The sequence below is a fragment of the Equus caballus genome, unplaced genomic scaffold (assembly GCF_041296265.1).
Source record: "Equus caballus isolate H_3958 breed thoroughbred unplaced genomic scaffold, TB-T2T haplotype1-0000019, whole genome shotgun sequence".
Lineage (NCBI taxonomy): Eukaryota > Metazoa > Chordata > Mammalia > Perissodactyla > Equidae > Equus > Equus caballus.
The window spans coordinates 1,453,287-1,469,385 of NW_027222392.1; the positions used below are offsets into that span (position 1 = coordinate 1,453,287).

The 16,099-nt window shown below is 36.9% G+C and overlaps 1 protein-coding gene across 1 annotated transcript; it reads left to right on the forward strand.

Annotated features, from left to right (window-relative positions):
* Positions 1-4,376: 4,376 nt before the first annotated feature.
* Positions 4,377-5,120, forward strand: LOC138922943 (myelin-associated neurite-outgrowth inhibitor-like). Its single transcript, XM_070259404.1, has one exon. The coding sequence runs from the start codon at positions 4,405-4,407 to the stop codon at positions 4,990-4,992; it is 588 nt and encodes a 195-aa protein (XP_070115505.1). The 5' UTR covers positions 4,377-4,404; the 3' UTR covers positions 4,993-5,120.
* Positions 5,121-16,099: the final 10,979 nt, after the last annotated feature.

Below are 16,099 nucleotides of genomic sequence, written 5' to 3' on the forward strand. Positions count from 1 at the left end.
GTATATTCTAGTTGTAGGTCCCCTGGTTGTGCTATATGGGATGCCACCTCAGCATGGCCTGATGAGTGGTGCTAGGTCTGCACCCAGGATCTGAACTGGCACAACCCTGAGCCACCAAAGCTTAATGACTCGGCCATGGGGCCAGCCCCTTCTTAGTGCATTTGTAAAAACGTCAGTCAGGTTTCTTTCTGTTCTCTTTTTCTTTTTTAGTGGCCTATGTCTTTTTTATGCCATTACCATATGGTTTTGATTACTATATCTTTGTGACACAGCTTGAAATCAGCTTTGTTCTTGATCAAGTTTGCTGTAGCTATTTGGGGTCTTATGGGTTCCATGCAAGTTTTAAGATTTTTTTCTATTTCTTGGAAAAATTCCATTGGATGTTGATAAGCATTGCTTGGAATCTGTAGACCATTTAGGGTATAACGGACATTATAACAGCATCGATTCTTTCCGTGCTTGAGCACAAGATACCTTTCAGCTTATTTGAGTCTTCTTTAGTTTCTTTTACCAATATTTCATAGTTTTCAGTGTACAGATTTTCACCTCCTTTAGTAAATTTATTCCTAAATATTTTATTCTTTTTGATGCTATTGTAAATGAGATCTTAATTTCTTTTTCAGGTAGTATATTGTTCGTGTATAGAAATGTAACTTATTTTTGCATATTAATTTTATATCCTGCAACCTTATTGAATTCATTTATTGGTTTTAACAGTTTTCTGTGGAGTCTTTAGGGTTTACTATATGTAATATCATGTCAACTACAAACAGAGAAAATTTTACTTCATCCTTTCTCATTCAGATGCCTTTTATTTATTTTTCTTTCCTAATTTCTTTGGCTAGGATTTTAGTACTATGTTAATTAGAAGTGGCAAGAGTGGCACCCTTGTCTTGTTCTTAATCTCAGAGAGAGAGTGTTCAGCTTTTTCTGTTGAGTATGATGTTAGCTGTGGGCTTGTGATGCATAGTCTCTATTATGTTGAATTGCATTCTTTCTATATCTAGTTTGAGAGGTCTTTTTTCAGTTTTATTGAGATATAATTAACATACATCACTGTATGAGTTTCAGGTGTACAGCATAAATGTTTGATTCACATATATTGAGAAGTGATTACCACAATAAATTTAGCTAATGTTCATTATCTCATACAGATACAATAAAAATACATGGAAATAAAATAATATTTTTTTCTCGTAGTGATAACTCAGAATTTACTCTCTTAACAACATTCGTATATATCATACAGCAGTGGGAAGTATAGTTATCATGTTTGATCCTGAAATGATGTTAAGTGTTTTTCACATACTTTCTCTGTATCTATGGGAATGATTGTATGATTTTTATTCTTCATTTTGTTAATGTCACATTTATTGATTTACACATATTGAAACATCCTTGCATCGCAGGGATATGTCCTACTCGATTATGGTATATGATCCTCTTAATACGCTGTTGAATTCAGTTTGCTAATTTTTGTTTGAGACTTTTTGCATCTATGTTTATCAGCAATATTAGCCTGTAATTTTCTTTTCTTCTAGTGTCCTAATCGGGCTTTGCTATCAGGATAATTCTGGTCTTATAAAATGAGTTCGGAAGTGCTCCTTTCTCTTCCATTTTTTGAAACAGTTTGAGAAGGATTGGTGTTAATTCTTCTTTAATTGTTTAGTCGGATTCACAAGTGAAGCCATCTGATCCTGGACTTTCATTTGTTGGAGGATCTTTGATTACTAATTCAATCTTCTTCCTTGATATTAGTCTGTTTGGATTTTCTACTTCTTTTTATTTCTACTTTTTTGTTCAATTCATTTAAACTAGACAAAAACAAACAGCAATTTAACTATTTCTCCCATCTCCTTCCTCCCACCCCTGGCAACCACCAGTCTGGTCTCTGTATCCATGAGCTTGTATCTATCTATCTATCTATAGTATATAGCATACATATCTAGCATACATATTATAGAGTATATACATGGTGTATAGTACATAGTGTGTATAAATAGTGTGTGTTTGTATAGATATATTCCACATATAAGAGAGATCCTACAGTATTTGTCTTTCTCTGTCTGACTTATTGTATTTAGCATAATGTTCTCAGGGTCCAACAACATGGTCACAAAGGGCAAGATTTCACTCTTTTTTTATGGCTGAATAATATTACATTGTATATGTAGGTATCATTTTTGTTTCTTCATGACAGTCTTGGTAGATTTTACATTTCTAGAAATTCATCCATTTCTTCCAGATCATCTAAATTGTTAGCATATAGTTGTTCATAATAATATGTAATGGGCCTTTTTATTTCTGTGGTATCATTTGTAATGTGTAATCTTTCATTTTTGATTGTATTTTTTGACCCCTCTTTCTTTTTTTTCTTGATAAGTCCAGCCAAATTTTCGCCAATTTTGTTTACCTTAAAACAAAGCATTTCTCAGGTTAATTCATCTCTTTTATTGTTTTTAGTCTCAGTTTTATTTATTTCTACTACAAACTTAGGACTTAATCTATTCTTTTACTAGTTCTTTGGAAACTTCAAGGTTAGGTTGTTTATTTAAGGTTTTTTTTTAATGCAGACATTAGCTCCTATAAAATTTCTCTTATTAACTATTTTCATTCCATCTCAAAAGTTTAGTATGTTGAAGCGTAGTTTGAGATTTTTAAATTTATTCTATAAATTTATTATATTAAGCCGAATAATTTCAACTAAAGCTTGCATGGTAATAACTTTATATTAGTCAACATTCTCTTTCACCAGTCCCCTCTTTTCTAGTGTTAAAAAATATACAAGATGTTTCCATTTCCAACATAAAAACAAATTAATTAAAAATGGTCTAAGTTTTTGGAATTGTTACATTCAATGACTTGAATGAATCTCCAGACAATTATGCTCAGTGAAAAAAAGCCAATCCTGAAAAATTATATAGTATATAAAACTCCTCTCATATAATATTTATGTAATATACATAAATTCATGTAATTCATGATGGAATTATAGAGTTGAGAATAAATTAATGATTTCCACGAATTAGGGGAGGGTGTGTTGGTATGGCAGTAAATGGCAAACTGATGGACTCTCATGGTAATGAACCTGATCTATATCTTGACCACAGTGGAGGACACTCTAACCTACATTCATAATAAACTTACATAGAACTACATGCACACACCTACACACATACTTTTGAGAAAAGTAAAACTAGGAAAATCTGAGAAATATTGATAAATTTTATCAATGTCTCTGTGCTGGTTATAATTATTGTGCTTTAGTTTTGTAAGATGTCATCCTTGAGGAAGGATGGGTAAAAGTTACTTAGTATCTCTCTGCATTATATCTTACAATAGCATATGACTCTAAGATTATCTCTCAAAAGAAAAGAATTTAAATTAAACAACAACAACAAATCAAGTATTTATACATACAACAACATGGGTGAATCTCAAAAACATGTAGAATGACAGAATTCTTACTCAAAACTGGATGCCATAGAACTCCACTAGTATAAACGTCCAGAAAACAAACTAATCCAAGGTGGTAAAAAGTCAGAACAATGTTGAAGCTTCTGGGGTTTGGGGCAAGGATTAACGGGAATGGGCATAGGAGGTAGAAATTTTCTGCAGGATAAATTCAACACACTACGTGGGTGTATGCATTTGCCAGAATTCATTGAGTGGTACACTTAAATTTGTGTATCTGACTGTATTTAATTAAAAATATAGCATATGTAGTTTTACATACCAATTTTTTTAATTGAAAATATAGATATGAAATTTAAAAATAAGCAAACAACTCTAGTTAGTTAATATTATATATCTATCCTCAGATGTTCAGGGGCTAAAGTGCATCAGTGTCTGAAATTCACTTTGAAACAAATAAAATAAATAAAATGGAGTAAATGGAGAAAGGCATTCATAAATATATAGATATGTGATAAAACAAATAAAAAACAGTTAAATGAAGATAGAAATATGAGCATTGACTGTATATAAGTCTTTCAACTTATTCATTTATAAAATAATTTTCATACTCCAATGTTGGGAGAAAAACAAAAATATCAAAGAATATATAAAAACGAAAGATGTAGCAGCGTGGGCGGGTCGGGCGGGCTGCGGAGAGGCGGGCCGGGCACGGAGCAGGGGAGAGGCCCGCGGCGGAGGCGGAGACTGGCCCTCGCGGCTCGGCCCCCGCATCGGAGCAGGCCTGGCTGCATTCCCCGGCCGTCGCGCTGGTCAGCGAGGCCCAGGCCGCCCGCGGTGGCGCGGGGAGCGATTGTTACTTTTAGCTGATGGTTGCTTATCGAACAGCCCACATGGAGATGAGCTTCATCGCTGCAGAAAGTGCTGTTGGACAGCGCTGATCTGGACCTCTGTTTTAGCCGTGGTTGTGGATGTCATGTTCTTGAAATCATGAATCCTGTTTATAGCCCTGGTTCTTCTGGGGTTCCCTATGCAAATGCCAAAGGAATTGGTTATCCAGCTGGTTTCCCCATGGGCTACGCAGCAGCGGCTCCCACCTACTCCCCCAACGTGTACCCTGGAGCGAACCCCACCTTCCAAACAGGTTACACTCCTGGCACACCTTACAAAGTGTCCTGTTCCCCCACCAGTGGGGCAGTGCCACCATACTCCTCCTCCCCCAACCCCTACCAGACCGCCGTGTACCCCGTGCGAAGTGCCTACCCCCAGCAGAGCCCATACGCACAGCAAGGCACATACTGCACACAACCCCTGTACGCAGCACCTCCTCACGTCGTCCACCACACCACGGTGGTGCAACCCAATGGCATGCCGATGACGGTGTACCCTGCACCTATCCCTCCACCTACAGGCAACGGGGTCACCATGGGCATGGTGGCTGGGACCACTATGGCGATGTCAGCAGGTACCCTGCTGACTGCCCACTCCCCAACTCCTGTCGCCCCTCACCGAGTCAAGGTGCCCACATATCCGGCCCCCGGAACACCCACCTACAGCTACGTGCCCCCTCCGTGGTGATCACCCTGCAAATGTTTGAGGATGGAGCTGTGCGTTCACATAATGGAGGTTCCACAGCTGGTGCTGCAGGCCTGGCGCCTCCAGCCCGGACTTTCTTCCTAATGCTCTGACACTTAGCTAGCACTCCTGCGGCCCACCCAGCAGGTCCCAGCGCCATGATTCTCCAGCTGACTCTGGGTTGTTCTTACAGAAAATCCTGTTTTGTGGGTTGCCTGGCAATTTTCTAGCTAACTATAAGGATAAAAAGGGAGTATTAATCTATTCAGAATCATATCTAGTTGAATGCATGTTTAAAAAAACAAACACAAAAACAAAGCTTGCTCAATCTACCTGCAGTGACTGATGCAAACCCATCATATGCAAAATCCAAAGGAATGGAAAGTGTTTTACAGCTTGTATCCCTAATGCACTGTTGTAACGTATGCAAAGTCTTAAAGTTGTAAGTGTTAAAGTGAATTTCTTCATAGAGCAAAACAACAACAACAACAACAACAAAAGATGTACAGATTTTGAATAACTCAGCTACACAAATACACAATTTATTAAGTGACTATTGATTACAACCCATAAATAAGTTAAAATAGATTAAATATTTATAAGGAAAAAACAAGAAAGAATTATGCATTTAGAAATTGAGAACAAGTCTTCTAAATTGCTATAGGTTTAGGAAGATGTAAAAAGAAATATATCAAGATGTATGAAAAAGAAGGAGATACTTTTCAAACTTGTAGGATATGACTGAAGACATATTGTAGAAGGGACATAAATTGTGGCCTGCATTTAATATTTAGTCACAGAAATACATTTACAGGAATGTTAGGCAATATATCTGGGGAATTAAGAGATATCTGAGAAAAACAAACTAAAAATAAAGTAAAACAAAAGTCTTGTGCCATATAAAAAATGATTAATTTACCATAAAGTAAAATTTAAAACAAACAGTAAACAGGTTCTGGAAGTTAAGGATGAAGATTTTATAAGAAACACAAAGGGAAAAAAGTATAAGGAAAACTGGATGAAAATGCTAGATACAAAAATTAATTGTTAAAGAATATATAACTAACAAAAGTGCTAATTAACAGAACAGACATAACCAGTTACTGATTATTCTGCTGAATTGTCACATAGTGTAACCCTCTCAGACAACATCCAGATAAACAAATTGCTTTAACATAATAAGCATCACCAAAATAAAGTAATAAGTAAATACACAGGAGGAGATATTTGAAGAAATAATGAAATTTTTTTCCCATTTGAAGCAAGATTACATTTCCCCCTCAAAATTGATATGCAATGCCAAACATAATATAGTAAAAAAAAATCTACACATGGGCATATTTGTAAAGTTTAAGACCATGAAAGGTAAAGAGAAAATTCTAACCTTTCTCAAAAGAATGCCTTACAAAACAAAATAATTATGGTCTCATCTGACTATTCCGTGGCAACACTGATATATTTTATCCTCAATTTTGCAATAAGGAAACTAAAGCTTCAGTTATTTTCCCAAAAATACAGCAAATGGGATAGCCTGTCAATGTTGTCAGAATTTATTCCTAAGTAGTTGGATCCTGAGTTTCCTATACTCATCACCATGTACACTTGTGTGTGCTGCTCTATATACATGACTTTCGTTTATCCCTCAACTAGTATCTACCCAGTTGAATGCAAGTACAATATGGCAAGCAACGTCCTCAGCACTTTGGATGCATCAGTGAAGAACAAAGACAAAAATGCTTATGGGTGCATTATATTTTAGGTTGAGTGCATGTGTGTGTGGGAAAGGCAGATACTAAACGTAAACATAATAAATAGGTAAATTCTATTGTATGTTAGAAGATCATCAGTGCTACAGTGAAAGGAAAAGTGGGACAAAAGTGAGGCCAATCAAGAGTGACAGTGGTGATAGTGGGGAGCTCATGCTAGGCCCCACTGAGTAGCTAACTTTGGAGCACAGACTGGAAAGAAATGAGGGAATTCACCCCATAGATTCTTGGAGAAAGAGCAGTCTAGTAAGAGAAACCTCCAAGTGCACCAGCCCTCAGGCATGACTGTGGACAGTGTGTTCTAGAATCACACGGATGCCTGTTTGGTTGGAAGGAAGAGGAGAAGGTGAGAGCAGTGAGAGATGAGGTCAGATGGTAAGTAGGAACTACACTGGTAGGGTCCTGGAGGCCTTCATGGGGACCATGGCTTTGGCTCCAAGGTTGCTGGGAAGCTGTTGCAGGGCTTTGAGCAGGGGAGTGCCATGATCTGACTCTCACATAGGACTCGGGCTACTCTGTTGAGGGTAGGTTGCTGAGGGACATGGACTGAAGAAGGGAGATTAGGCAAACATTTCAGAAATTTGAGTGAAAGTTATGGGCAGCTCAGAGCAGAGTGGTAGCTGTGGAGGTGCTGAGAAGTCACCAGATTCTTGGTGTGTTTGGAGGTAGAACCAACAGAAAACCTGGTGGACGGGACACAGAGCGTGTGCAGTGAGAATCCTCATGGGTGACCTCAAAGCTTTGGGCTAGAGGCACTGAAAAACGTCACTGCCATTCAAAGTACTGAGGAAGGAGGTGCTGGGGCAGTATGGGATGGGGGATCAGGATACAGGTTTGGACTTATGATGTCGGAGATGTTTAAGAGCCATTCAAAGGGAAAGGTCACCTAGACAGGTAGATGAGTGACTGAATCAGCAAGCAAATATATATGAAATCTTTAGGAACCATCAAAACAAAGGCAAACAACCCACTAGAAAAAAAGTGTGCAAAGGAATGAACAATAGTGTAACAGAAATTGTGGATGACCAATAAACATATCAAATACCACTGAGTATAATTAATAATTATGGAAATGAAAATGAAAGCATTAGGTAGTATTCCACACTTGCTATTTTTTGTCAAATACTTCGTTGAGTGAACAGACCAAGTTTGGACAATGATGTGAAACACAGTGAACTCGGATGCATTGGGGGTAGAAGTATAAATCTGTGCAATCACTGAAAAATAATCAGGAATTACCTGGTAAAGGTTCTACGATCATTTATTTTCGTCTTAAGTGTTCACTGTAAAACAATTTCTACTTTCACAAGGAGACTTGTCCAGATACACTCATTGAACTCTTATTTGTAATTGCAGAAAATTAGAGGAAAAAGACCTGAGTAGATTGTGTTTAAACAACGTAAAACTATACAGAAGTTACTATCCTTTTAAGTGATTTATGAACATCAGCACATCAGCATATCCCAGGACAAAAGGCAAGAAAAGAAAAGACAAAAGAACACTTTCAGTGTGATTCTTTGAATATAAAGCTCAAAAGAGACACACACATATTTGAAGATACAAACACTTATGATAAGGTTATAAAGAAACCAAAGGATTGACTGAAACAAATTTAAAAATGTAGCTCTCTGGGAAATGTAGGAAGAGGCCACCAGGGGTTTGAATGGATTGCTGATGTATATTTCCTATATATGTGATGATCACTGGTTATTACATTTTATTTTAAATGTGCTAATATTAATGAGATGTATTCTCTTGTGTGTACAATATATTTTATAATAAGAATTAAAATAATTTTAATTTCAAAAGTTTCAAAAATCAGCACAAAACCACTAAGGAGACTTCACCTTGTGGTTCTACTACACCATATTAATGAGTACACTGTTGTCATCCCACTCTCGATATACTTGCAAATACAGATCTGCTTCTGTTAAGCAAATGATCCACTCACTGCGTTCCAGAAATAACCTAAATATGGCAAGCACTCAATAACATTTGCACTAAAGTAGACCGGAAATCAGCAGTTGATTTGAACATTCACAGCAATGGGAAGTCTAATGGCTAACAAATACGGGAGGAGATGATCACTTCCATACCTAATCCATAGACAGCAATAAAATATTACTTTATTCTCACCAGGATGATGACAAACTTAGCATCATGGTTGTGGGATCCAAAACAAGCAAAAAAAATGATGGAGGACGTTATGCGACAAAAAAAGTGCATAAATCTGGACCAACTTGTGGAAGAATCTTAAACAATTTCTGCTCCAGACACACACCAAAGACTAATAGTATGCATATCAAATACATGTGTATTTACGTTAGGAGAAAAGTTTTCTGCGACAAGAAACTCTAGTTAAATATATCTGCAGATCTGAAACAGGTGAAATGTTGCAGAATGGGTGGATCTGAACTACAGGCTCTGTCACTGGGGCAGAGGGCAGCAGCTTCCCAGAGATAAAGATGAACTGGAGCAAGACCTTTTATGTGACATTGGAGGATGTGGTGGGCTTTTGCCTTATTCAAAGGGCTAATACATATTAATCAAACTGATATCTGTGTTTAAGCTTTTAATGGGAAGTTTTGAGGTCAGGAATTTGAGGAGAAAGGCTCAGTATTACTGCAAAGGAAATAAGACAAACTGTCTTCTGGCTGTGGACCTGCTATGTCCACAATATCTGAATGGGGAACAAAACTCAAGTCATGAATCATGGGAACCAGTTTTGAGTTTGAAGACCAGACGTCTGCTGAGAGGAAGTTATAAGCTGCTAGACAGAAAGGGTAAGCACAGATAGTGGGAGACAGATGGTGGGAGACAGAATATAATGTGTAAATGAGTTTGTCTGTTTATTTGTGTGACACAGAGAGAGAGAGATCCAAATAGTTAAGTCTAATGTTAAAAAAAAATAACTCCAAACTACCATAGAAATAGGAACTTGTTACAGGTGGAATTTATATTGCGGATAAGAAAAGTCTTGCAACATACACATGCACACTTGAAAATTTAATGAAATAGAAGTATAACTTCTATTTTAAAAGAACAGGAAATTTTGAAACAAATCAGGAAGGATGAAAGGAGAAAAGTGAATGCAAAATAAACAAAACCAGAATCTTGGAAACGTAAAATACATGCACTGAAATAAAAAATAAAATAAATGGAATGCATTGTAGAATCAACATAGCCCAATAAAAATTTAGTTTACTAGAAGACAATGAGATATGTGTCCAGTATGTGACAAAGAAAAGAAGGTAAGAAATATAAAAAGCTGTTATAATATGGAGAAAATGAAGAGCGCATGGAGGTAAGGGGTAAAAGAAATTAGCTATGAATTTTGCAACCTTTAATAAGATACACAAAGACTAAGCGCCATACAGTATGTTAGAAAATTGTATGACTTTCCAAATCATAATTAATTATCTGAAATATTGTTAACATCTGTTATATAATGTTATATTAATGATAATTATGTTATTATTATCTTAAACATTTATTGGATCCAAATACTTTCTTTTAAATTAGCACAAGAAAAAATGGGGGTGCAGAGATTGTGGGAGGCCTCAAACATGTTTCAATCCAAACGCTGTCTTTAAGTAGCTGGGAAGGTAGAAGCCTACGTAGAAGATGATGAATATAATCTTGCGCTGGTGCATTATCAGAGCAGTAGGAAGGAGAGACAGCTAACGGCACTTTTCTTATCCTAGAAATTCTCCAAGATAATCAATAATTTTCCTTCCATGAGTGCTGAAATTGAAGTACTGACTGAAATAAGTCAATTCATCCTATCCGATGATTTTTGTATTTTTTACTGACTTGACTGAATGTTTTACCAAATTGATACCATTTGTTGGATTTTGTTTTTGGATAGTCTAGCCTCCATTCTTGGGCTTTATGAATAAGTGAAATGTGTGTAAACTTTAAACAATCAAATACCTTCTTATGAAGTAAAAGAGTTGAATAATATGTATTTCTACATCCAATAATATACCCAAGTATATTTTTATTTCAGTGATAGTTTTGGCATAAATGTGACATGGTCAAAATATTAAAATAAAGCTGTTATGAATCTGGATGATGACTTCAAGATACTGAAAGAAGTGGTAATGTTGGAGAAAACAGTGCATCCTTGGAATGATGAAGTTATTCCAACCGCCAATCATCAAGTACGGAAGAACCTCAAGAAACATGAGCATAGTCGTTAAATGAGCCCACAACTGCCCAGGGAGCTCATTTTTATGTTCTACTACTTTAAATTGAGCACACTGTTGTCCTTCCACTTCCAATATGCTTGTCAACACAGACACACAGAGTTTAATGAGACGCGAAAGGTCCATGCATTGTGTATGAGAATTGCATGAGGCAAACCTAAAACTTGTTCTCAAAGTTTCTTTTTTATCTCACTGTTGCCAAGTTCTCCTTATGTCCATGTGGGACCTCATTACTTTCCAAAATGCCTGGGAAAGCTGAGTTAGAAACCCCAGGGATGTTTTAACAAGCTTTTCTTTTTGGATCCAAACTACAGGTTCAAGTGCTTGTAATTTCTTCTACTTAGTTATAAATTGTTGTTGTTATAGTGTAGACTCTAACAAGTGCCCTGGCCTGTCCAGGAAGGAGTTGAACTGGCAGGGCTCCCAGCTCTCGGAAGTTGGTTAGCAAAGGAAACAAAGCTGCTTTCAATCCTTTTTTTCATGTTATGTGAGAGACAATGTAAATCTTTACTCAGTCCCTGAGCTTTTAACCTGCCCTGTTTTTAGTAAATAGTCTCTGTGGGAGGCCAGGTGATGTTCAAGTTGGAGAAACCAAACCACGAACTGGAAACTCCCTGTGAACAGTGTCCGTGAGAACAAAGCAATCACACTGTGAATTCCAATTACTGGGTAATCCTGATGCCTTTTCTTTGTTCCCAAATAAAAGTTTTTTGGTTTTATTATTGTTGTTCCATAAACCCCCTAACTCACCTTTGAAAAGCAGACAGAATATATTATTGAGTCCTCCGTTAACGCACAAGCCTCAGGAGAAACGATACTAACATTTATCGGCCCAATCATCATTGGAAAATCAATTTTGATTTTATAATCTACTTATACCCCACTCCTCTTTCATATTTTCTTCCTGCCAACTCCCTTTAAACAAAGACTGATCACAGCACACAGAGCAAAATACTTAGATAACTGATTACTGGTCAGACCACACACACAACTGTGGTTTAGCAACCGGCCAACCAGTGCACCTGAGTGATCTATGTTACTTTGTAACATTCACAGAACAGAGGGTTCCTTGTGGATATTGAAAGCCTTGTCTAAGGGTTTCTTAGTTTCCACTCTTTTTGTACAGCCACCACTTTCATTTTGTCGTTACATATTTGTTTTGACAGGCATATATAACAATCCTCCTTTTTCAAGATATATGTAATTATATACAGATAATATAGATAATATACACATTACATATAAATATATGTAAAATATTTTATCTTATATATAAAATAAATGTATATAGGAAGTGAAACTATTAAATATTTGGATAGCTTTAGTGTATAGTGTTTCAATATTTTAATTACAATTTGATATCTAACATTTACTCTATCTTCTAGATGCATATCAACAAATGCAGCTTTTATAATGAAAGAAGAGAGTAAGGATGGTCTGTTCTAAACGAAGTTCATTGGGGGAAAGTAGAAGTTTGGGGTGGCAACAACTTCTCATTGGCTGAGCTGTGGCGTTTCTTATTGGCTGGGCTACTGGAAGGTAGAGAGAGAACTCTCCCTTCAGTAGTGAAGTAGTTGTACTTTCTGTCAGACGTTCAAGCTTCTGTGTCTTCTTGTTTGGAGTAATTGATGACATGTGACAAGGTGTGAGAGCTCCCTCTACAGGTCTCCCTGACTCCAATTAGTGATGATCAACAGGACCCCGTGACCCAGCAGTTTAATCAGACAAGCTGAGTAGACAACTGTCAGAGTCTGCTTTTTTCTCTCTCACTTCTTTAGCATTAAGCTCATAGATGACGATCTCTCTTAAGCTCTCTTCCTTGTCAAAGATAGTCATATGGAAGTCAAATCAACAATGTAGGTTCACTTATTTATAAAGAATAAACGTGAAATAATTGTCAGAATGTGTCCTTGTTATTGAAGTTAGGTAGCAATAAGCATGATTTGAAATAGTGAGACCATCATTTGAAACCTTTAAATTTATTTTCATTCAGATTTTTTATTTTAAGTTGCCAATTTTGAAAAGAAACCAATTCTGAATTCCTTCCTCTCAGAACTTGTTCCACCATGGCTTCTACATTTTTCTCGCTCATTGTAGCACTGAACATTGCACTTTGTTATGTACATATATGAATAGTGCATCTTTATATGTGGACTATCTTGCACAATTCTCTACCTAACCCATTACATTGACACATACTCCTCATGCAGCATAGAAGAGACTTAACTCTCTGTATAGCTAGTTGCCTAGGAAATCTAAGAAAAAAATTTAAATGGAGGCTATAAGATTTCTGTTTACATCTGTCTGTGTCTATATATGTATGTTGTAAATATTTTACATATTTTCTACCTCTAGATGGTATTACCAAATTTAAGAGCTTTATTTAATTGCGTTAAAGGTGAAGCACTTATAAGAATTGAGCACTTTACTCTTCTCAGAAATATAACAGAAACTAACCCACATGTATTTTTCAAGTAAATGTGATACAGAATAATTTTTGGTAAATGAAAGTTTATTTACATTCCTTGGTTTGGTTGAAATAGGCATGTCTTCTGAGTTATCAGCATTGGGTATGATACAGACTCCATGTCTATTCTACCTGGGTTTATTGGTGAAATAAGCTCATGTTATCCTTGTTACGAAATTTGCTAGCTATAAAAATCACTTATAATAATAGCGGATTTTGTCTAACGTTTCACAAGTTTTGTAGGCAATCTAAATGTAATTATTAGGAACAAGTGAACTACATAGATATAAGAAATATAAAAAGTTTTTAGGTGAAGTTTTTATGTGTTATGGTAAATGTACTTAAAAATAACTTCAAAATCTGTTGGTAACTTGAAACATTAGAGTTTTTCTAAATTATGTACACCCATGAAAATTTATTGAGTAAGTAGATCATTTCCAAATAAGATAAAATATTAGACGTTAATTACTAAACATAGGTTTACCTACTTTTTGCTTCTTATTACAGAAAAACTAAAAGATGTTTCGGTCTATTAATGAACATGTCTTGTGACTCATTAAAAATTTATGCTGTGGGGAGCAAAATGGCGGGGTGAGCTGACCCGGGATTCTCTCCCCTCCAAAATACAACAAAAGATTGGAAGAACTGAATTTCAGAGAATAAACATAATGCCAGCTCGTTAGAGACCTACAATACCAAGAAGGCTGAGATCATAACCTTGCTTACACCTTCAGAGGCGCTGGAACGGTAGAGAGAACATGGCTCCCTCCCCTAGAGTCTGCGATCGCTGCGGCGCGGGTTGGGAGGGAGCGGGGGAGGGGCTGCGTGACGGGGGGATCATCCAGGATTCCTGCCACTGATTCAGTGGAGACCTGCTGACAGGGGGAAAGCTTCCTTCTGCGGGGACCCTATAAATCAAGGGCCTTGGGAGACCAGAGAACAGAACTGATCTGAACCCAGACTGGCGCGTGTAACAGCCCTCCCCCCTAACAAAGCCAGTGGGTGCAGCCATCTTGCCCCGAAGGCGGAGAGCTAACATGCCGCTCTCTACCCCCATCTAGTGGCGACAGGCTGTAACTGCAACTGAATTCTACCACCATGAGAAAAAACCGCTCCTCTACCATCAGCAATTTATAAAAGCCCCAGACCAGAAGGAAAACAATAAAAACACAGAATTAAGTCCTGAGGACTTGGAATTAGGTAAACTAAGTGATAATGAATTCAGAGCAGCTATAATCAAAAAACTCAATGAGGTAGAGAGAAAGATAGAGAAACAAGCCGAGTTCTGGAGTTACTTCACAAAAGAGATTGAAATCATAAAGAAGAATCAAACAGAATTACTTGAGATGAAAAACACAAGGGACCAGATAAAACAGAATACGGATTCCCTGAATGCCCGTGTAGACAACCTAGAGGAGCAAATCAGCATAATCGAGGACAGGCAGGCTGAATGGCGCCAGACAGAGGAAGAAAGAGAACTAAGAATTAAAAAAATGAGGAAAATCTCCGAGAGATAATGGATTCAATGAGGAGTAAGAAGATAAGGATCATAGGAATTCCTGAGACTATGGAAAAGGAAAATGGAGCAGAAAGTGTGCTTAATGAAATTATTGAAGAGAATTTTCCAAATCTAGGGATCAACGGAGAAATGTGTGTAGAGGAGGGTTTTAGATCTCCTAGATTTGTCAATGTAAAAAGACCCACCGCACGGCACATAATAGTAAAGTTGGCAAATAGGAATGATAAGGAAAGAATACTCAGGGAAGTAAGAAAAAAAAAGAGAATAACCTATAAAGGAGCCCCTATCAGACTGTCAGCGGATTTCTCTACAGAAACCCTACAAGCTAGGAGAGAATGGAGTGATATATTCAAAGCTTCAAAGGATAAAAACCTTCAGCCAAGATTACTCTATCCAGCAAGAACTTCCTTCAGATATGAGGGAGAAATTAAATCTTTTCCAGACAAACAAAAGCTAAGGGAATTTGTAACTAAAAGCACTCCATTGCAAGAAATCCTCAAGAAGGCTCTCATACTTGAAAAAAGAAAAAAGGGAGAAAGGGGACACAAGCCACAGACTAGGGAGACTGATGGATAGAACCAGAACAGGATAGCAAATATTCAACTATAGCATTAGGGTAAAAATAAGGAAACTACCAAAACAAGGACGATCTTAGCACTCTAACTACAAATTAATAAGACGAGTTGGAATAAAATATGAAAATAATTATTTAGGAGGGGAAGAGCAAAGGGTCTAAATCAGTATTGGTCGAGTAAATAAGAGACCACCAGAGAATAGACTATATTATACATGAGATTCTAAATACAAACTTCAAGGTAGACACTAAAATAAAGTACAGAACAGAGTTACAAATCATAGATAAGGAAAAATCTAAGAAATCCAGCATAAGAAATTGCAGTATTAAATGAGTAGTCTAATGCACACAGGAAAAGAAACACAGGAAAACAAGATAATGAGCGACAGATTGCCAGAATTAAGTCCACATGCATCAATAATCACTCTCAATGTGAACGGATTGAACTCTCCAATAAAAAGACACAGAGTGGCAAAATGGATTAAAGAACAAGATCCAACAATTTGTTGCCTCCAGGAAACACACCTCAGCCCCAAGGACAAACACAGACTCAGGGTGAAGGGGTGGAGGACAATA